Source organism: Salarias fasciatus, chromosome 11, assembly GCF_902148845.1.
Source record: "Salarias fasciatus chromosome 11, fSalaFa1.1, whole genome shotgun sequence".
Classification (NCBI taxonomy): domain Eukaryota; kingdom Metazoa; phylum Chordata; class Actinopteri; order Blenniiformes; family Blenniidae; genus Salarias; species Salarias fasciatus.
In genome coordinates, this window is record NC_043755.1 from 6,092,188 (window position 1) to 6,112,678 (window position 20,491).

Sequence of the window (20,491 nt, forward strand, 5' to 3'; positions counted from 1 at the left end):
GCACCACCGGGGCAGCCTACGTCACCGTAATGCTCGGTGCGCGAGCGCAACTCAAAACATTAATTCGCCGTTGACGATAAATAAATAAAATACAAATACTTTAAAAATATTTGTTATCTAAAAACAGTCACTGTAATGTAAACATTTAACACTAGAAATTATGGAAATAAATATCAATGTTTTAATATCAATCTGCACTACATGTCAGGAACCTCTGAAAATACAGTTTATTTTATATCACAGACACGTAGAGGGCCATCTCTGGCCTCACTATACTTTTCACACACTTTGTTGCTTTGAATTTTGAATGCAGTTGTGTTTTGGTTTAAACTCAAGATCAAAGCTTGAACCCTTAGTTTCAAAATAAAATTTTGAATCTTTGTTTACATGATTCTTAGCATTAAATAATGACTTCATTTTATTTTCAATATATAACAAACTGTTTAAAATATTTTCTGAAACAGAACAAATGATTAACTACTAGAAAAACTATACAATGCAGCAATCTCTGTATTGCTACATTCACTATGAGGAGTCGTCATAAATGATTAATTTCCTGCAATATTATTGTTTCATTTCCACAAAAATGATGTAGAAGACCAATGGAATGGAATGCTGTGGAAGACCAATCCCATCAGTACCCCCAGCAGGCTGGATGGATGGATGGATGATTAGTTTAGCGTGGATGGTTAACAAAGCAATACTGTATTGTGTTTAAACTTTGAAATGTATTATTATTTTAGGTGAACATGTTCCTTTTTTTCGTTTGTTTTTAACACAGAATATTTGCTCATGTGCAGAGCGTTTTGGCTCTACATGTTATTAAATTAAAATATCTTGTAGCATTGTTTGATATTGGATTGAAATGAATGTCAGATGATTTGCACACCATTTAAACAGTATTGCACCAGAGGGAGTGCTGTTGTACTGAATATCAGCATGGCTGTGATTTGACTGTAAGCACGCTCTAATGGTGAATATAAATGAAGGAGGACTTTACTAAACCACAGAAGGAATCTTTCTGTGCAGTGTTTGTTACTGTGTTTCTACAAGACCATGATCTGCTCATTTGATTCTCATATAGTGATTTACCGGTGTCATTACCAACATTTGAATCAGCTATATGAGGCAGAGTGGCACAGCTGTGAAATGTTGAATATCTGCACTTCAAAGATTCTGGAACTCACTGCTCAAACAGTGGACATTTCTACCCCTTCTTTATTTTATTACTGTTAAAAAGAAGGTCAGTGCATCAATATATAGGCCTATGTGAAACTTAATCATAACAGTTATCGAAACAGAATATAAGGCATTGAAAGCATGCAAACCTATAACGGAAGCAATGACTTTATGGTTTCAGAGGACTGCGTTGCCTCGTATTTCTCACAGCGGTTTTGTCCACAGTCATCCTCAACCAGCACAGCACTCATTACCAATGTGCAGCGCAATCTCTGATCGTATTAACATCATGCCTGGCCACTGCTAAATAGATACTTTGCAAAGATTTACCATTGTTTAGCACTTATCCAGTGTAATGTCTACAATAGAGGGTTTGTATAACTAAACCAAACAAATCATACTTCATTAATCCCCTTGGGGAAATTTCCTTTTTTTTTTTTCTACATTGACCAGTCCTATTTCTAGGATGCTGTGGTGCAGCCACATCACTCATTTCAGAGAGCTGATTGGGATCAAGAGGCTTGCTCAGAAGCTTTGGGTGTGAGTATTTGTGTCCCATTCAGAAACTTAACTCTGTTTTGTACATCGTGAACAAGGAAGAAATGAGAAAACAAGAATATGATTTCTGGCTGTTTTGTGTCTCTTTGCATCATGTTAATGGTTTATATCAACTAACAAGGAACATCCACTTGGGAATATCCGTCTGTATGAGAAAATTGACATGTATGTTTATATTGGCTAGCCACAACCTTCATCACTTGCATTACTCGTTAACTTTCTTCTTGAATGATTGCTAAAATGATTGACATGATAATACCAACTACTTGCAGGCTCACCTTTTCATATATATATACGTAAAACAAACAAACAAAAAACAAATGCAAACAGTGTTTTCTTGTGTTTTTCTTTTTTATTTACGCAGCAATATTTCACTAGAAAAAAGCAAGCAGAAGCTGCATGAAGTTAAAAGCCTTGCCATAATATGAAAAAATGTTTTTCTCAGTTTTGGTCATTCTCAGTTTCATAATTGTAGTGACAGACCAACAAACAGTATCTCTCCTTTTTTTTTCTTTTCAGATTTTTAATCTCATCTGGTAACACCTAATTAAATTACAAGTGTGTCTCACAGTCCAAGAAGCTTGAAGGCATCTCTTAAATCTTCTGTGTCGCAGGGCTGGTAAAGAAAACGGACAGCATAAGATCAGGATTTCAAACACACACTTGATGGATTAGCTTGTAAACATAATGTGGGAAAATATACCTGGAGGATGCGATTGAGTTTCCTGGTGAGGCGGACAGTGTTCCGCTGCAGCTCGTCCCATGGCTTAAACCTGCTTTGATTACTTGCCACAAAGGTTTGCCAGCAATAGAAAAAATCTGAAGAGGAAAGACCAACTAATCGTTGTCATTGACATCTTGACAGATGACTACAGGGAAACAATGGTTCTTGAGGTGGAATAAAACATACAGTAAGTCATAAGTTCCTGGCTTCAGCAACAAACACACATCTGCTTTGTTTTTGTATCTCAACCACATGTACACTGACTTATCCTCTACCTTTGTAACTCATGACCGTGATATGCACGCCGGCTTTTTTCAGCATTCGGAGACCTTCTCTCTCACGGCTGTCCTCCAAGTCGCAGAAGTACAGGCGGGAGACAAAGAGTCGGAGTCGAACGTTGGGCGTCCGGTTGAGGAACTGGACCAGTCTGAAAGAGCAGTTGGCACAAGGAGACCAGGAGCAGAACCAGGTGATGGAGTAGCTCAGCCTTCGTTCTCCAGGTCCTCCATCCCCCAACAGACCAGGGCACAAAGCCTCCAGGTGGCGCAGAAACAGCAGCTACAGAGAAAATAACAGATTAAATACAGGCCAGCACAACGGGATCTTTCTTCCTGAAAGTTGCTGCCTTGTGTTGATTTTGTAAATGAAAGCATTTCCAATATATTATACGATATATATGCCTCTACAGAGACTAAATATTTGAAGATTGCAATTTCACCTTAATTTGTTATGAGAAAGTCTTTTAGTCAAGTTGCACATGGATCAAGGCTTTGTCGGTTTGCTTTTGTTTTCTAAGTTCTTGTCAGAACTTTCAGAAGGATCGAATAATTCTCACAGGCACAGTATAAATCATGTATCATTTATTTTAAGGCCCTTCCCATGGCCACTCCCAACTGCTTCCAACTCACCTCCACATGGCACCCATTGCGATTTCGGAGATGCCCGAAGTCAAAGGACAGAGAGTCTGGGCCCACTCGCCTCTTCACCACAAAGCAGAGGTAGGTCTCATGTCGACCCCTCGCCCAGCGCACGTTCTTGAAATGATAGATGAACTTTTTTCTGGGTAGAAGCACACTGGGACAAACGGAAGAATGAAAATGACTTGGCTGAATTTGTTGAGTTCAGAACAGAAAACCACAAATCAATCATCAGAGCTCAGCTCATTTAAAAGTATGAATGACTTTCCATCTGAACAGTTCCTCTATTTTTTTTTGCATTTCATTTACAGCTATTCCAAAAGTTGTTTGTTTTCAGGTGGTCCCAGAAATAACTGCTGCACAATAATTTTCTGGCACAAAAGTATGTAAACCTTTTATTTTGCAGAACTGAATTAACCTTTCATGCCAACATATTTCTAGACAGATGACTCACTCATTTATTTGCGTCTGTTAATAAGGGAAAAAATGCATTTGAGAGCCGTGGTTAACCAACCATGATGGACAGTCAGAAGATAACAAGCATCCACTAATGTTTTCACTCTCTCTCGGTTTCACAACTTTTAGTGAAAGCAAGACAGTTTTTCATCAGCTAATAATACTGAAACCTCGGTAGTATGCAGGAGAATCAAGTCGTAATTATCGGCGCTCATTTCCGCTGATGCATCTCTCGTAGCAGAGTGCAGTTAAAGCGTAAAATAAAAACAACAGAAATGTTTTTTTGTTTACAAATGCAATGTGGAAAATGGAAAACGCAACCTTCACGGAGTAAATGAGTTTGTTTCGCTCACCTGTCAAGCTTGGCAATCATTTCAAAAGACACACTTCGCTTAGTCACTCGTCGAGCGTGGGTTTAATAAATGGGGGTAAATGAGAAAGAGTGAAAGTGTGTGTGTGTGTGTGTGTGTGTGTGTGTGTGTGTGTGTGTGTGTGTGTGTGTGTGTGTGTGTATGTGTGTGTGTGTGTGTGTGTGTGTGTGGGTGGCGGGCAGGAGGGGGGAGGTATGGAAAGGGAACTGAAAAACATATACCTCTAAACATAAACATCCTGTATACAACAAAGCCTGATTCTGGTTGGACGGAGACATTTTTCAAAGTCAGCTCAGAGAGGCGTGATGCAGAAGAGATGGTACTGTCTTCAGGCAAAACAGCTAAAACCTAAAAATGGATTAGTCATTGTCCAAATGTTTTCCTTTTAAATGTTTCATGGTTTCTGTGGATTTAGAAAGATGTGACATTTCTGCATACAATGATCGAAATGAAGGCAGTGTTTTTGGTAGAATGCAATAAAGGAATTTTCTTGAGGTGACACACTACACAGCACAGATTTTGCTAAATAGTCTGTGTGACCACACGCGAGAGGAGTGTTTGACGTGATTTGTAACCTTTGGAGTTTTTATGCGGACGGCAGTAAACAGCACCAACAAGCTGGAACTTTCCAAACTTTTAAGACCCACCCAGTCCCTTTGGTTTTTCCAGATCATTGAGAAGAACTTCAAGGTACATTCTCACCTTGATGTACGGCGGCCTCACCGCCGGCCCTTCTCTCCATGTGAATTTTCCAATCAGCTAATGCCCCACCTTCTCAGGAGCCCCAGTATTTGGTGGCGTGCTCGGCGTTCCCAGACCTCGGCGCCCCGGACACTTACTTTGTCCTCTGATCTGGGTTTTCCCAAAATGTGTCAGGCCGGGAGCAGGGTTTTAACCCACCTCCTTCACCAAATGTGTCTGCTGGACTCGCCGGCCAGCTGACCGACCATAGTTTGTGGATAAATCTCACTCATAAGCCCTTTGAACAATCACATGCCGTCACGCCTTCTGTCTCAAATCAGGATGTGTATTATTTTGCTCTCGTCTTTCCTCTGCGCCGTCTGTTTCAGCGCGGCCCGGTCTGCTCACTCAGTGGCTGTGCAGGCAGGCATCCTGCTTTCCCATGCCTCCCCTCACCCTCTCATGCACTCTGCGGTTTGGGGAATTCACCGTTTCCCAGGGTGACTGTTTTTGGAGCTCATCTGTATGTGCGCGTGTGTGTGGATGTGTGTGTGTGTGTGTGTGTGTGTGTGTGTGTGTGTGTGTGTGTGTGTGTGTGTGTGTGCCCTAGCCATCTGTATGAGCATGTCATTAACACAGTCTATATGTTATACATCATCTGGAACTAATTTATCTAATTTATCTGATGATTTTGTGGTGCCCCAAAATTCAAAAGTGATTCATGTGTGCAAAAGTGTCTGCATGCTCTGAGCAACCTCACTTCATATTGCATTACTCTGACAGTGCACTAAGCCTAATGTCTCTGCACATTTGATCTCATGTGCATGTGTCTTTTCTGGACTTCAAGAGGCTGAGCAAATGCCAAACTATATGTAACCACTTCCCACCCAGCTCTCTGGGTTTGACCACAGTTGACCAAGGTCATCTCACAGTCACACATGAACGTTCACATGCACAGCCAACCCCACCGTGCACCCGTGAGCGTGTGTGTGTGTGTGTGTGTGCTGGCGTAGTACAGTATGGCCAGACGTGTGCATTTAACCCGTAGTCAGGGGCAGAGACTGGGTGTAAGAAACGCCAAGTCATATTTTCCGAAACCCACCCGCCCACACCCTGCACATGGGTGCGCATGCACGCACGCACGCACACACACACACACACACACACACACACACCCTCATACACAGCCATACCGTGCAGACGCATATGACCACAGTCACAAACAGACTTTCTTTCCAGTGTGTGAACGCACATCTGTTTCCTGACAACAATAATAGCTCAGATCAGATCAGGCGGGTCGGAGCCCAGCTTACAGGTGGCTGCTGCTTGAAAGCGAGGAAACAACCTGATGATGACCAAGAAGTGTCGCAAGAGAAAACGCAGCTTTTACGAGGCAAAATAGCCTGACTACACACTCACTCCTGCAAGTAACAACACCGCTGTGTTACTAGGTGTTTCAGCTTTTTCATCATAGTTAATTAAAAGGACAGTGATTTTCCACTACTGCTTGGCTTGCATGATTTTTACTGTACAGCACAGACCTCTCCTTGTCTTCACATCAGCTGAGATATGCCCCCTTAACACACACGTTAGCAATGCACAAACTTCCTGTGGTGTTTTTCTGTGGCAGGTCGATGCTATACTGATATTATCTGTGGTTACCATAGGCTCGAATCAGAATGCAAGCACGAAGACTCCTAACCATATTCAGGTTAGCCTCAGGCAGCCGGCTGTGAACGTTTCCTCTCACTTAGTCACAGACACTGCCATTTACCTGCAAACCACACTCAAAAAATGAAAACGGATTTTAATATGAGTAACTGTTACTCAAGTCTGTACCTTGGGATTTTGAGACAGCAACCGTTACAACACAAATCAATCTACATTCTTACACATATTAACATTTAAAGTAATACTGTGAAGTTGCTTACTGTGTGAAGCACACTTCCTTGCATTAGATGGCTGCAACCAATAATATGCTTAAAAAAAACAACTCATCAAGGGAGCCGGAAAACTTTTCAGTATCATGCAAAGAAGAATAGTTAATGTGCTGTGGATCACCAATGCTTAACAAAGATTAACAGGAATCGAAGCGATGAGGCTTTTCATATTGTTTTTTTTTTGCAGACTCATAGACTCACTAACTCTGTGTGAAGGTGTGCAGACAGATTAGTTTCATGTAGACCACACACACTTCCCATACTGTAAGTGCACCAGCTCTGACACATCTGCATGGTTTCACAAACACACAAACTGCATTCTCTCTCTCCCACACACACTCTGGCACGTGCAAATACACACATACACACACACGCACACATATACTTAATGGCGTCAAAAAAAGATATAGTTGAGGAAAGACATTGAACACTGTATAAATATTTTACTTCATCAGAAATTGATAGTTGTTTGAGATTATTAAACAATGAATGTGAAATGTGAAAAACAGTTAGATGATAAAAAATGAATGACGTAACAGCAGTAATGGCAACACAAAACCAAAATAAATACTTGAATAAATAACACAAAGACTTCATAAATTATGAATTAAACAAAAAATAAAACAATCTAGCTGCAGCAATGACATTATGAGCCTCAGCAGTGATCCAGTTTGCAGCTACGGTCTTACTTTTTAAACGCACATGACCACTCTGATCACTCAGTCACAAGTCTTTGTAAAACACCTTGGTGAGCGGGTATCCCAAAAATCCTCTTTCTGGAGTCTCTAGGTTAATCTCATCACTGTCCTCTTCATTATTCTCCTCTCCCAGCTGCAGGTAGCCCAGTTTTTTAAAGAAGGCTTCCCCCAACTTGGAGGGGTATGGCACGTGTGCATACACTCTGTGAGCTCCAGTCTCTCTTTCTCTCTGCTCCAGACTCTGCACAAGCAGCCGACCGAGGCCCTCCCGGCGGTACCAGCAGCTCGTCACCACCCTGCAGATTCTCCTGACCCCGGGTCGCGTCTCGCTCTCCCGGAAGATGCAGCCCAGGACCTCCCCTTCGCAGTCTCCCAGCCAGACGTGGCCCGCCGCCTGCTCCCGTTCGGGGGTGATCTTTTCTGCCGACATGTCTTTGTCTCTGTCTTTAGCTCCAATTCTCCGCCTTGGCTGAAGTAGAGAATAAGCATTACAAGACTGCAACAATCATTCACTTTAGTTGAATAAAAAATAGTTCAAGATTCTAATAATTTGCAGCAAACCTTTTTGGTCACCGGAGTCTTTCCGCTGATCCTGCAGTAGAGATTCTGCAGAGTCTCATCCTGCTTGCCTTTGTAGCTGCTACCCACATAGTCCCAGTACGGTTTGCTGCTACCCAAGACCCCGGTCGACCGTGGCATGGTGATCTTGAGGAAGACGATGAGGAGGAAAACGGGGATAGCGAGGGCGAGGACGAAGGAGTGGACAAGGCAGCGCAGTACTGAGGAGAAGACAGCCAGGATGAAAAGGCAGAAGGGACGAGTGAGGATGTGGAGGATGAGACGGTTTTCTGTGCCCTCGCAGCCCTCCTGGAAAGAGATGAAACCAAGTTCAAAATCTATACAGCATCCACACGCATAGGATGCACAGGACTCAAATGGATAATGCTAAACTTGACTGAAGCTTTATATGAGTATGATGAACCTACCTTAATAAGGGCTTTGACCACCTCAATGTCTTCCTCCTTCATCCTCCTTATCACCACCTGGTCCAGCTCCAGCTTCACCATGATCAGGCTCTGAGCTCAGCAACCGCTGTCTCTACTCCAGCATCCACGACTTACTGTTTGGTGGAAGCAGGAGAAAATCCTATCAATCCTTACAATGCCCTGGACGCCAACACCACCAAAAAACATGGAACTGACAGTAACCTTCAGAAGATGGAAGCACACTCAATACACTGCCATCACAATATACTGTGCAGTGATGATGAGGAGTGGGCGAAGAGCTTCAAATTACTCTTGGTGTCCTCATCTCTGCTGTCTTCACCTGTACAGGTATTTAAGCTGAAGCAAGCCCACCTCTTTCTTCTGTGCTGACTGCTTTCTATCAGTCGGACATAAAGATCCTTCTGACCTACTGCTGCTCCAGCTATACAAAAGAGAACATGAAGGACCTGCAGCAGGTGGTGAGGGTGGCAGAGTCAAACCACTAAAACGGAAGAATGTCAGCTGTTTCTCTCCTAAACTTTGAAAGAAGATTCAAATACTCTAAACACTGCACTGTAGGATCCGCTGCAATACATTCTTTGCTGATTTCGATGAAAGACATGACTGTTTCAGATAATAACGGAAGAAAGCTGTAGTGAGTGTGCAAAGTCACAGGCGTTAACTTCCCTGCCTCCAGAAAGGACACAGATTCTTAAAATCTCAACGTATAGACCACAGACCAGACAAACTCTGCCCCCTCCCTAATAAAGTGATTCTGATTTGTGATCTATTCCTAATTGCACTTGTTTGGAGAAGTGAATTGTGTTGCCCTCACCATGACACACTTTTTGTGTTTCAGAGTTATGCACAGCAGCGTTCACATTATGCATTAGGTCTGGTTTCCAACGAGCCAGCAGGGTAACAACACACCCACGCCGGCTCCAAACAAAAGAGACAGATGGGGATTAGGTGGATTTGTTGCATGTGTGTACCCGTTATTCTGCGCTGTCACATCACGAATGGCTCAAGAATCGCGTTTAATATCGATGATCAAAGGCATAAACCTGGTTCGAATCCTTATATGGTTATTTTTCTGCGTGCTGCGGTGTCCAGGCAGACATAAACCCACCCAGTCCGACTGTCAGCCCCCAGCTCCGCTTACCTTCTGCACAGTGCGGCTCGGTTCGAGCAGAAATACGACAAATAAAACACGTTACTCTGCGTCTCCGGTCGAACCCCGTGTGCCGTTTGGCACGTTTTGAGTGAAGGAATACAAGCTGACTCTGAGCGAAAGAAATGGAATTCTCAAATCCGGCGTACTCTGTAACCTCGTCCCAGAAACACGTCTCGAATGTCAGTTTACGCCATTTGCGTAGGGAAAGTCCGCACTGCGTAAACGTCGCGTGAATAGCAGACGCAACGTAAAGGAGCGCTTTCTACGTGCGGTGACCTGATTGTACAGTATATTAATAAAGATGAAATGAAAATAATAATAAAAAAACACGCATCACGTTTCACATGAGAACATGAATAAGAACTACATTTCAGTATTGTGAGAAATGAGTTTACGAACAAGATAATTAGTTTTTTATGAATTATTAACATTATTATCATATCTTGGAAATCACCTGCAGCGAGTGTGAGTGTGAATCACTTTGAGAGATCGTCTGAGGAAAGATATGCTCCATCCATCCATCCTGCACACCAAACACACAGAAACAGACTCATGTTCTCACATCCATCGGTTAGTCTCATGTGCATCTATGGACTGTAGAAATAAGGCGAACATGCCAGTTACAAACAGAAAATCCCCCCCAGTACATGAGTGGTAATTGATCATTAACGTGAATGTATTAGAAAATAAAGACCAATGATCAAAGTTATTAAGAGATTTATTAATTATTAATTACTATTTACTAATATTATGAAGAAAGTAGACCATTTACAATATTTATTCACAAAACCATATATTTACTTAATAAACAAACTGCCAATGACAGTATCATTCAAACTAATATGAATATTCTGAGGTCCATGTACAGCCTAGTTAAATGTATAACATTTCTAGTAAGTGGCACCATGGCATTGCAACACAGTACTCCTCTAAATACATGCTCTCTCCCTGGTTCAGGAGAACCTGACTGACTAAAGTGCTAACAAACAGCCCTCAAGTAGTGAGGTATTCATTCATACGAACGTCTCCTGTCTGTACGACGTTCTCACTTTGAGAACTGCAACTCCTTAGAGTTTGATATCGTTCCGTTTCTTAGAGTGTCCTCAGCCGATGTTTGTACCTCTGTACTGTCCGTAGGGTTGTGTTCTTTTACAGATTTTTCATTGGCTTCTGCTGGTACACTTTGATATTTCACCACACTGCTCTGTGGGACTTCTCCGTCTCCTCCTCTCTCCATTCGCTCTTCTCTTAAGCTGCTAGTGCTGACCTCGATAATGACAATTTCATCACCGTTTTCCAGCTGAAATATGCCTTCCATGCTGCCGCCACCTTCGGTGACTGTGTCACTCACAGCATTGCAACCTGCCCCTTGTTCTTCCATCATTCCCCCTTCACCCTCTATCAGGGCTATCATCTGCATACCTTCAGCACTTTCCTGTTCCATCTTGGCCTCACCCCCAAGTTCAAACACCACCTCCTGCCCATCGAGCGGCACTAGCGTTTGGGTAGGTGTGCAGGAGAGCTGCAGACCGCTGTCTTGTCCTTGGCTGAAGGTAGAACCGGATGGACCACTTTCCTGTGTTTCAGTGTGGAAGTGAAGCACATACGACTCTCCTTGGCTGCCCTCCCCTCCAGCCTGTGTCTCACCCTGCTTTTCTCTCCCCCATTCATGCAGCAGAGACATCACCCCTTCCCCATCTCCCCCCTTTTCTCCCTCACCTTGCCCATCTGTCTTGAACTGCAGCACAAGCGACTTTCCCTCTCCGCCCAGCCCTCCATCAGCTGTCTCCCCAGATGCATTCCCTTCAAACTGCAACACATATGACTCCCCGCCCTGCTCGATATTCATCCCCTCCTTTGTCTGTCCTTCATCATCAAAACATAACACAAACTGTTTCCCAGTCATTCCTTCCCCTGTCCTCATTTGCTCCTCGGTGGTTTGAGGGTTTCTTTCCGGAGTAGCAGGATTCGATCCTGTGGCTACTGTGGTTGCTGGTGTCACCATGGTAACAGGCGTTGGGGGTCCTGAGTGGTCCACTGTGGGGGCAACAGTGGAGGAAGATGAAAGGGTCGAGGCGGTGCTGCAAGATGTTGTCAAAGGGCAGCTGGAAACAATGGACGCAGGAGTCGTTGCCGTTGTGGTAGCGCTGGCAGCAGTAACCGTCAGGGAGCCACTAGTCACGCTGCAGCTCGTTTCTGGAACAGCTCCACCTACAGTCTGACTGACGGGAGCTGTTGGAGATTTCTGGAGAGTGACTTTGGGTTTGCGACCCCGTCTGCCCCGTGCTGTCCGTGTGCTCTTCCCTAATATGGGCTTGGTCAAGAGGGAGTTGGCTGAAAGATTATGTGGTGGTGTGGCAACGGGAGCGTTTGAATTGTTGTTGTTGTTAGTGATGATGATCCGGGTTGGCTGCTGTTGCTGCGATACATTTGGAAACTGAGCTATCTGAGTCTGTGTTTGGTTTAGGACCGGCTGGAACCCTTGGATAGTCTGAAGCACAGGGAGGGACTGGGGCTCCGGAGCCGGAGGAGGGTTATTTGCTGTGGGGACGAGGATTAAGCTGGACTGGCTGCCGTTGTTGGAGGGGCACTGCAGGAGGAGAAAGTTCTGGGGCTGGGACAGAGGTGGCGGCGGCGGCGGAGGGGGTGGAGGAGCTGGCGTAGGGGATGACAAAGGGATGAGCTGTAGGCCGCTGGCAGTCTGAATCATGAAGTAGTTCTGGGAGGAGTTTGGGGGAATATTAAGTGCTGGTTGGGAAACAATCAGGCTGCCGTTGTTTCCTGAGGCTTCCAAAGTGATGGGGTTGAGCAGAGTTGTGGTGGTCGTCACTCCTCCAACGTTAGCTTTCACGGCCACGCCGTCTTTGCCTCCGCCGTCAGGGCAGGGTAGAGAAACGCCACTGCCGTGGGTGCGAATGTGCCTCTGCAAGTAAGAGTGCATGACAAACTCCTTGGAGCAATAGGGGCATTTGTAGTCTTTGCGTGTCGAGTGTGTGCGCAGGTGAAGCTGAAGGTTGGAGGAGTGCGTAAAACTCTTGCTGCAGTGGGTGCACTGGAAAGGTCTCTCGCCAGAATGTGTACGTTCATGCTGCTCAAAGAGAAACGACAACAAAGGTGAGAAAAATAAAAAAATAGCTGAAGTTGATATTTTAGAAATAAATGAATAAGGATCTCCATGAGTTCCCCCGTTGCGGGTTCGGTAGACTGACCTGCTTAAGATTTGATGTCTGGGAGAAAGACTTGGAGCAGATGGTGCAGATATGAGGCCGCAGTCCAGAGTGCATCTGACTGTGACGACGGAGGCAGCTGGTGTTCTTGAACGACTTGCCGCACTCTTTGCACACATATGGCCTCTCACCTGTGTGCTGACGCAAGTGGTACTGGTAGTGAGAGCTCCATTTAAAAGTGAGAGGGCAGTGTGGACACTGGAATGCTCTGACACCTGTATGCACCTGAGGAAGAGAGCAAACAACCAAAACACTGTTACTTCACATTTTATGGCAAAATTATTTTAGGTTTTGACCTAATATCAAATAATGTATGTTGCTGGTGCCTACCTTACTCTTTGTTGTTATAACTGTGTTTTATTTCATTTCTTTTTTCAGAGGGAGAACTTTTAAATATTCTTGGAAGAATGACTTAACTCACAAACATCAAATTACAGTAACGATAGTTGTGCAACTAATGCATATCATGTCATATGTTTTTTGTTGACAGTTTTGGGCTTGCAGAGTATTTTCTCATGTGGTGCAGAGGATCTTTTGTGTTTTCTGAATTGTCTGATGTAAAAAAGTGAAAACTAAAGAAAAAGATTCGTAAACTGAAGCAGTGACTGATCTTCTCATTTGGGCATTAAACCTACAATTCAGTCTTGTTTGAGGAAAAACGCAGTCTTACCCTCTGATGGATAGAAAGCAGAGACGATCTTTTGAAGCTCTTGCCACACTCGGTGCAGCGGTACGGTCGTTCTCCAGTGTGATCTCTCATGTGGTATTTTAACCCCGAAGAACCTTTGAAAGCTTTTCCGCACTCTGAGCAGCGGTACGGCCTCTCTGGAAATGTGTGAAAGGCAATTTATGAAAAGAAAAAATGTATTTCAAAGGCAGAATAATTTATTTTCTTACACTGAATTGCATTATGACAACTACTCTGATGTTCAATACATCAGGTATAGTATAAGTGCAGAACAGAACACAACAGAAGAGAGTGTGGACTACATCTCTTTCACATTCAGTTATTAAAGAAAAACCGATCACACTGTCACGTTAGCATGCAACATGCATGGGATCTTTCTGGAAACCTCCATACCTCCAGCAGGAGTGCTCTTGAGGGATCCCGTCTTTTTCTGGGCTTTGGTCGGCTTGGCCGGCTGCTCCTCGTGCTCCTCGCCAACAGTAATGATGTCGACATGGATCTCCCTCTGCCCGTCCTGCTGCTTGTCTGCCTGGCTCGGGGAGGAGGGCAGGGGGAGAGACAGGGAGAGGGATGGAGGACACACTATCTCGGCCTCCGCCTCTGCTAGGAGACGCTGCTCAGGAGTGTGAGAGTGTTGGTGCGTGAGGAGTGAGGAGAGCAGAGGGAATGAGCGGTCGCAGGCAGAGCAGCTGAACTGGGAGCGGGACTGCGATGAAAGCGAGTGCATCTGCAGAGACACAGGAAACGGCGTTCGTTTTCAAAACAAATAAATGTCCGTTCTGTTACCCAATTTGCATTTCTTTACGGTGATGTAATGCACTGGAAGTAGAAAAGTTGAATTTTCTCTCTCACCAGTGACACATGTCTATTGAGGCCTCCACTGGTCTTGAAGGTCTTATTGCAGTAGCCACATGACAGCCCTGCCCATGTGGTTCTGGCCTCCGGCTGAATGGTCTCTGAGCTCTGAGTCACTTCAGTGAAGCTCTGCAACAGGTCAAACTGGGCCTGGGTGGTGCTGACATTCTGCGGACAAGCCAAAGAAAGCAACGCTTAACATAAAATGTACATCTTCAAACTGAACTCATTCACCTGACTGTTTTATAACAACTGTAAACCAAATGAAGTGCCAGTATCATGATATTTTTGGTCCACGACACATCACACAGAGCAGATATACACAAATCAAGTGATCATTGCCAGAGTGAATTATTTTTGTTTCCCTCTGGGGATTACCAGTAGAGGCCATTCCTCAGACTAACATTATCCTCCACTTACACAGAGGCAGAAACATCTGTCAGAACTGACCAACAAAATATGTCGGTCTATAATTAAAATTATAAACAATTCAGAGCCAGTTAGGATTTGTTTTTCCATTTGAATTCCCTGACTGACTCACACTACATGTGCATTATACTGCATGTTATGCAATCAATGGAATACACAAGCATTCAGTATATCGGGAGTCAAAGGTCACATGAGCTGTTTATCGAACTCTTTCCTCTGAGTATTAAATGCCTGCAAAAAGAGTTAATGGCAAGATTCAAATGTGGATCTTCCGGAGTTTGGTTTATGAAAGTGGCATTGATATAATTTTTTCTGTGACATTGTTGATTTTAATATTGTTATTTCTGAACTACTTAGTCTTGAATGGCACAATATCGTAATCTTTCATTCACATCAAACAGGCAAGTTGCCACAGAGTCACTGTTTATTTAATAAACAGCAAATTCAAGGTGTCACTTTACTGTCATGCACACGGAAACTAAAGTCCTTATTACACAAGAATCATTACCTGGAAATGTTATTGTTTTGCCACTTTCATTTCAGAGAAATTACCTGTCCAGACGGAAACTTTTTGACAACAATGATCACAGACAGTAACGCGAGAAAAGTTGAAAATGCTGTGGTGTGTGTGCTGAATCACTGGTTGGTGGTGTGTTTTGATCGAGGAATCAAATGTGGATGTAAGTACACAATACATTTAAAAACGTCCATTGGAAATGCTCAAGAGCCTTTTAGCCGTCGTCCATAAAATAGTGGAAAGGGCTCAATCAAAATCTGGTGGATTTGAAAAAAAAAAAAAAAGTGTCTCTGCTGATCCAGACCATGACGTTGTTAATGATTGGAGAGGCAGGGCAGAATTCAAAAGAACTGGCAGTACCAACATTACCCAGGAATCCGTCGTGTTGTTGCTGTAGAGCTATTCATGCACGTGCAGAAAAATTATTAACTGCAACTGTAATGCACACGGTCGGCACGTGTACAAGAAAAGTGAATTTTTAATAGGTCACTTTGAGAGTGTTGCAATATTAGGTGCTTTTTTTTTTTTAAATATGCATTTTCAGATTTTCAGACTCAACACTATTGTTAATGGTTAGCCAAAGTATCCACTGTTTTCACATTGTTGTGTCAACAGTTCCCAAGTCGTCTGCAAGAGTAGGAATCTTCCACCACTCGGCGAGTCTACCGAAACACGAGCAATGTGAAACATCTGCCGGTCCCATGTTGCAGCCGTGACACCAGACAGTACTTTGTGATATTCCAACATTACATCGCAAACACCGCCATGTACCCCTTTCCCACTGGCCAAAAAACCCATTTAAACCCGCTAATAATCCGCTCCTCATGGCAGTGGGAAAGGGTTTAATCGACGTTTCGACCCGGGTTGATCAACCCTGCAAACGACCCGGGGTTTAATCGGCTCCCCTCCAATCGGCTTCAGTGGGAAAAGGCAGACCCGGGTCGACGCGGTAATTTACGTGATGACGCCGATGTAGCATGCCTGCGTTAGCACGCTTGTTGTTGCTTTTGGACACAGCGTGAGATATCTTTCGTCAAGACGACCCAGCATTAAGACAGCGAGATCAGAGAGCTTCTCTTGATCCGCGCAGAAGAGGAGATTCGTCGACCGGTAACGGGGACTGTGCTCCTCTGCATTGTTTACCTCGCTGTGCTCTGTTGCGCTGAATCAACGTGGGACATTATCAATGCGGGAAAACGCAACCACGCAGCTCGCCTGCAGGCGATTAGACCCGGGTCTGTAGGCAGTAGAAAAGGAGTCGATTGCCAATTGTTAGCGGGTCGACCCGACCCGCGAGTGTCAGTGGGAAAGAGGTATTAGATAGGCCCAGAAGCACTCCCTTCTGAATTAACCAAAGAAATTGGAAGAAGGAAGTAGGAAAATTCAATGTTCATGTCATACTGGTTGTAGCGACCATAAGTTGGACAGTACAGCAGATGGATGGAGGAATCGAACATATCTGACTGTATTACTTACTGTATTGCTGCCATCTGTTGCCCCTGCTAATCCAAGGAGCACTTCTGTAGAGTGTCCGCTTTCAGCCACGGTGGTAGTTTCAACGACTTCCTCAAAGTCAGCAAGGAGGTGTCCGGCGCCGACCAGCCCATCCCCAACCTCCATTCCCGACGCGTGCCCTGCCTCCCCGCTGGCCCCATGCTCCTCTGGAACCATGTGGATGGCCTGGTGCTCCTCCAGCTCAGTCCGGGTGCCAAAAGTATGGCTACAGCTTCCGCAGCTGTACAGCAGCACGCTGGCGCCGGTGTCTGTGCTCAGGTGAACTTCAGTCCCGATGGCCCTGGACCTGCACACGTCCTCCCCGGAGGATGTGAGGGTGAGCTGGGGGAGAAGGGTTGGATTCTGGCCAGACGAGGTGGTTGACAGGAATACTTCTTCCATCCCCACCCCGACTCCATCAGTTCCTTCCTGGCTCACAAAACCCACCATGTCTGTCAACATGGACGATGTCACTTCCTCTGCCCCGACCACCACCTCCACTACCTCATTCCTCTTCCCCCCGTCGTCCCCCCTCTTCCCCTCCTTCCCTGCCACACTGAGGTTGGAGTGAGAGTTCTTGTGCAGGGCCAGGTTCGACGAATGCGTGAAGCTGCGTCCACACTCCCCGCAGATGTAAGGCCTCTCGCCTGTATGTATCCGCATGTGCTGCCTCAGGTTGGTGGACTGAGTGAAGGACTTGTTACACACTGAGCAGGTGTAAGGCTTCAGGCCTAAATGGACATTCTTGTGTCGCCGCAGGCTGCTGGAGTTCTTGAAGGCTTTGGGGCAAGTGTCGCACGGGTACGGGCACTCTCCAGTGTGCTGGCGCAGGTGGTACTGGTAGTGAGAGCTCCATTTAAAGGTGAGGGGGCAGTAGGGGCACAGGAAGGTGCGCACCCCAGTGTGGACACTCTGGTGGACCTGGGGAAATACACAGGCATTTGATTCAGTCTCATTTGACAGCGGTTTTCCACACAGAAACTTTGTTTAGAGCGTAAGGCGTTTTAAGAGCTCACCTGGAGCAGAGATGAGCGTTTGAAAGCTTTTCCACAGTCCTGACATTTATAGGGCTTCTCCCCTGAGTGAGACCTGCAAAATAAAAGCGACTATTCAAAGGAACAGAAGAATTCTTATATTTATGTATTAAATATCATTAATACTTTTTTGATATATTATTATTTGAATTTTTTTTATTATTATGAAAACAAGATTCTTTTGCATCACGTTGCTATACCTCAGTTTTTGGACATAAGTGTAAAGAATTCCCCACTGTAATTTTATTCACTTAATTTTTTTCTGGATTTGATCAGATTAAAAAAATAGAAGGGAGCTACACTAGAGCACAATAGTATGGCTATCAGCACTAATTTTTTCCTGCACAGTGCTCACTTTCTTTTGGATTCATTTGCATAATGGCAGATAAGTTTTGACGGCTTTGTCTGATATCCTGGCCAGTTTTGAAGAAAACACATTAAAAATGTTACTTAAAACAGCTAAATGAAACTAAAGTTTCAATATGCTATGAACAGATTTAGTAAAATACAGAATTACAGAATAATATAATATGATATGATATACTCGTGGATTCCAGACATTCAGAATCAACGGGGTAGGGGATGTGAAGGAAAAACAAATTGCAGTTTAAGAAACTGACACAGGAAACTAAATAAACCTAGAATTTTTGATCAATTTGAAATTATATTTAAAAAAATACAGAAATAACTGTATAATGATTTATAAATAGGTGCCACAAAGATAGCACAAAAAAAATACTACTGCTAAGGTATATTCCCAATGGTGCTTTTTTCTTGTTTTATGCATGCTACCTTTTGAACAAAATATCAATGGATGTGTCCAATAGGATGATGATGAGAATGACTGAGTCCAATATTCATACAGGTTTGGTGTGAGCAGTGCATGAACCGTGGTGAGAGTTCATGAGTTATTTATAACTGTTGTGTACAGTGATGTGTAAATTTAATGTAAAACATTCTCGACTTTTTCAAAACAACCAGAATCTTTGTGAGTACCGTTGGTGGTATAGTAGAGCAGAGGAGCCCTTGAAGGCCTTGGGGCACTGGTTGCAGCGGTAGGGTCTCTCATTGTTGTGGCTCCGCTGGTGGTGGGTCAGTCTGGACGACCACCTGAAGCTCTTGCCGCAGTCCAGACACTGGAACGGATGATCCGTCTGCTCGGGCGGCTGTGCCGGGCCCGCCACGGAGGACGCCACCATATCCAGGACCACCTCATCTCCACCCTCAACTACCTGCTTGCCTCCCTCCACCAGCTCCCCTCTTTCCGCGTCATCTTCTCCATCCTCTCCAGACCCCAGGAGGGATGGGAAAGGGGAAAGGGAGGCAGTGGACTGAGGCGGTAGGAGTTCCGCTTGGACCACCAGGGCCACCGAGTTCGCCATAACCAGATCAACCTGGACTGAAGGCAACCGAGCGCTTTCCTTGGACGCAGGCGTGGATCAGTTTCGGTGCGGTATCATGACTTGTCTTTGAGCCTCCCTTCATTCATACTTTCTTGTGTGGCCTTGATGAATTCCTTCCCTGTCAGCCAGTGGAAACGCCAGCTGTCAAAAGGTGATTAGAGCAGGTGTGGCACAAAGTGGAAACAAACAGTGTTAGAACTTGTCAACTCCTGGTCAAGAATGCCCCCTTTAAATCCCCTCCGCCCCTCCCTCCTCCTCCTCCTCCTCCTCCGCCCGGTGTGTGTGAGCAGGTCCTCCCCTCCCTGCTGTCTTCACTTCAAACTGGAGACAGTTTGGGTTTCTGTCCGTCCCCGCAGTGCGGTGCTTGCAAGCAACACACACCCACACACACACACCAACACGCGCGCGCGCCGCGCACACACACAGTGACACTCACAGGCGCCACAGCTAAGTTGCACATTACAATACATTACAGTGTGACAGAATATTGCTGCGAGTCAGTAGACAACACACACAAACACAGCATTTTACAGTATCAACACAAGCAGTTTGTGGCCTGCTTTATAAGCTAATCGTGCTGTCTTCAATGCGGAATAGCGCCGCGAGACTGCTCGATAATGGTCGGAGAGGGCCGGAGCAGTACTCACCACACATCTTTAAATCATCTTACGGGGTGACAGTTTTGATATTATGAAAAGAAACTGGGTACCGCAGTGCTAATCCACACAACCTTAACAATAAACACAGCGCAAACTAACAGCAGCTCTCCACCCGATGCCGCCTCCCAAGAAGCGCGACGCTGATTGGCTCCTGGGTACAATAGATGCGCGGCTCCCATTGGCCGAGAGCTGCAACAGACAGATTGACATTTTTATAACGCACCATATCAGTGATAAATATGGCATTAAAATTTTGCGTAATGTTTATAACACTTATGTGTCTGTAGTGGAAAATTTTGAGATTGACGATTGAAGTTGTACTCAAGAAATGTATTTATTCATTTTATCCACTGGCCCACAGATTTGTGGGTAGTGTAGTGTCTCCCGGCCCAGAAACAAGCTCAGGTTTATGTAACAGCAAACTACATGCCTGTAGATTGAACGTTGAACTGTTTTATGTCCTTTTTCAACAGGGTTAAAAACAAAATAAAAAATCAGTAT

At 44.6% G+C, this 20,491-nt stretch overlaps 3 protein-coding genes and 1 long non-coding RNA gene across 7 annotated transcripts; 1 reads left to right on the forward strand and 3 right to left on the reverse strand.

Moving 5' to 3' along the window:
• Nucleotides 1-2,120: 2,120 nt before the first annotated feature.
• aicda (activation-induced cytidine deaminase) lies at nt 2,121-4,338 on the reverse strand. Its single transcript, XM_030103202.1, has 5 exons — nt 4,188-4,338; nt 3,370-3,535; nt 2,737-3,019; nt 2,441-2,556; nt 2,121-2,353 (listed from the first exon to the last, which is right to left on the reverse strand). The coding sequence occupies exons 1-5, from the start codon at nt 4,205-4,207 to the stop codon at nt 2,303-2,305; spliced, it is 636 nt and encodes a 211-aa protein (XP_029959062.1). The 5' UTR covers nt 4,208-4,338; the 3' UTR covers nt 2,121-2,302.
• LOC115397054 (uncharacterized) lies at nt 2,487-3,458 on the forward strand. The gene is made up of 3 exons (XR_003932424.1): nt 2,487-2,648; nt 2,780-2,930; nt 3,332-3,458. It is a non-coding gene; the product is annotated as an uncharacterized LOC115397054 (long non-coding RNA).
• Nucleotides 4,339-7,254: 2,916 nt separating the features above from the next.
• On the reverse strand, nt 7,255-10,264 carry nat14 (N-acetyltransferase 14 (GCN5-related, putative)). 3 transcript variants are annotated; one of them, XM_030103188.1, is made up of 4 exons: nt 10,139-10,264; nt 8,511-8,644; nt 8,086-8,391; nt 7,255-7,993 (listed from the first exon to the last, which is right to left on the reverse strand). In XM_030103188.1, the coding sequence occupies exons 2-4, from the start codon at nt 8,589-8,591 to the stop codon at nt 7,550-7,552; spliced, it is 831 nt and encodes a 276-aa protein (XP_029959048.1). In that variant the 5' UTR covers nt 8,592-8,644; nt 10,139-10,264; the 3' UTR covers nt 7,255-7,549. The 3 variants fall into 3 exon arrangements, with proteins under 3 accessions (XP_029959048.1, XP_029959047.1, XP_029959046.1); XM_030103187.1 differs by lacking the exon at nt 10,139-10,264 and adding an exon at nt 9,673-9,792; XM_030103186.1 differs by lacking the exon at nt 10,139-10,264 and adding an exon at nt 9,660-9,786.
• A 137-nt stretch (nt 10,265-10,401) lies between these two features.
• On the reverse strand, nt 10,402-20,099 carry znf628 (zinc finger protein 628). 2 transcript variants are annotated; one of them, XM_030103063.1, is made up of 9 exons: nt 19,979-20,099; nt 18,925-19,449; nt 17,911-17,983; nt 16,877-17,815; nt 14,452-14,622; nt 13,993-14,326; nt 13,582-13,736; nt 12,894-13,136; nt 10,402-12,772 (listed from the first exon to the last, which is right to left on the reverse strand). In XM_030103063.1, exons 2-9 carry the CDS (start codon nt 19,308-19,310, stop codon nt 10,730-10,732), a joined length of 4,344 nt encoding a protein of 1,447 aa, XP_029958923.1. In that variant the 5' UTR covers nt 19,311-19,449; nt 19,979-20,099; the 3' UTR covers nt 10,402-10,729. The 2 variants fall into 2 exon arrangements, with proteins under 2 accessions (XP_029958923.1, XP_029958922.1); XM_030103062.1 differs by having other exon boundaries at nt 18,925-19,472.
• Between the last annotated feature and the right edge of the window lie 392 nt (nt 20,100-20,491).

Coding starts and splice junctions, on each gene's coding strand:
- aicda (XM_030103202.1), bottom strand. CDS start 4,207: ATGATTGCCAAGCTTGACAG. Junction 3,020..3,369: donor GCAATGGGTGCCATGTGGAG/GTGAGTTGGAAG, acceptor TTTTCTCTGTAG/CTGCTGTTTCTGCGCCACCT. Junction 2,354..2,440: donor AACTCAATCGCATCCTCCAG/GTATATTTTCCC, acceptor TTTCTTTACCAG/CCCTGCGACACAGAAGATTT.
- nat14 (XM_030103188.1), bottom strand. CDS start 8,591: ATGGTGAAGCTGGAGCTGGACCAGGTGGTGATAAGGAGGATGAAGGAG. Junction 8,392..8,510: donor TGGTCAAAGCCCTTATTAAG/GTAGGTTCATCA, acceptor ATCTCTTTCCAG/GAGGGCTGCGAGGGCACAGA. Junction 7,994..8,085: donor AGACTCCGGTGACCAAAAAG/GTTTGCTGCAAA, acceptor TCTCTACTTCAG/CCAAGGCGGAGAATTGGAGC.
- znf628 (XM_030103063.1), bottom strand. CDS start 19,310: ATGGCGAACTCGGTGGCCCTGGTGGTCCAAGCGGAACTCCTACCGCCT. Junction 17,984..18,924: donor GCTCTACTATACCACCAACG/GTACTCACAAAG, acceptor TTTATTTTGCAG/GTCTCACTCAGGGGAGAAGC. Junction 14,327..14,451: donor TCAATAGACATGTGTCACTG/GTGAGAGAGAAA, acceptor GTGTCTCTGCAG/ATGCACTCGCTTTCATCGCA.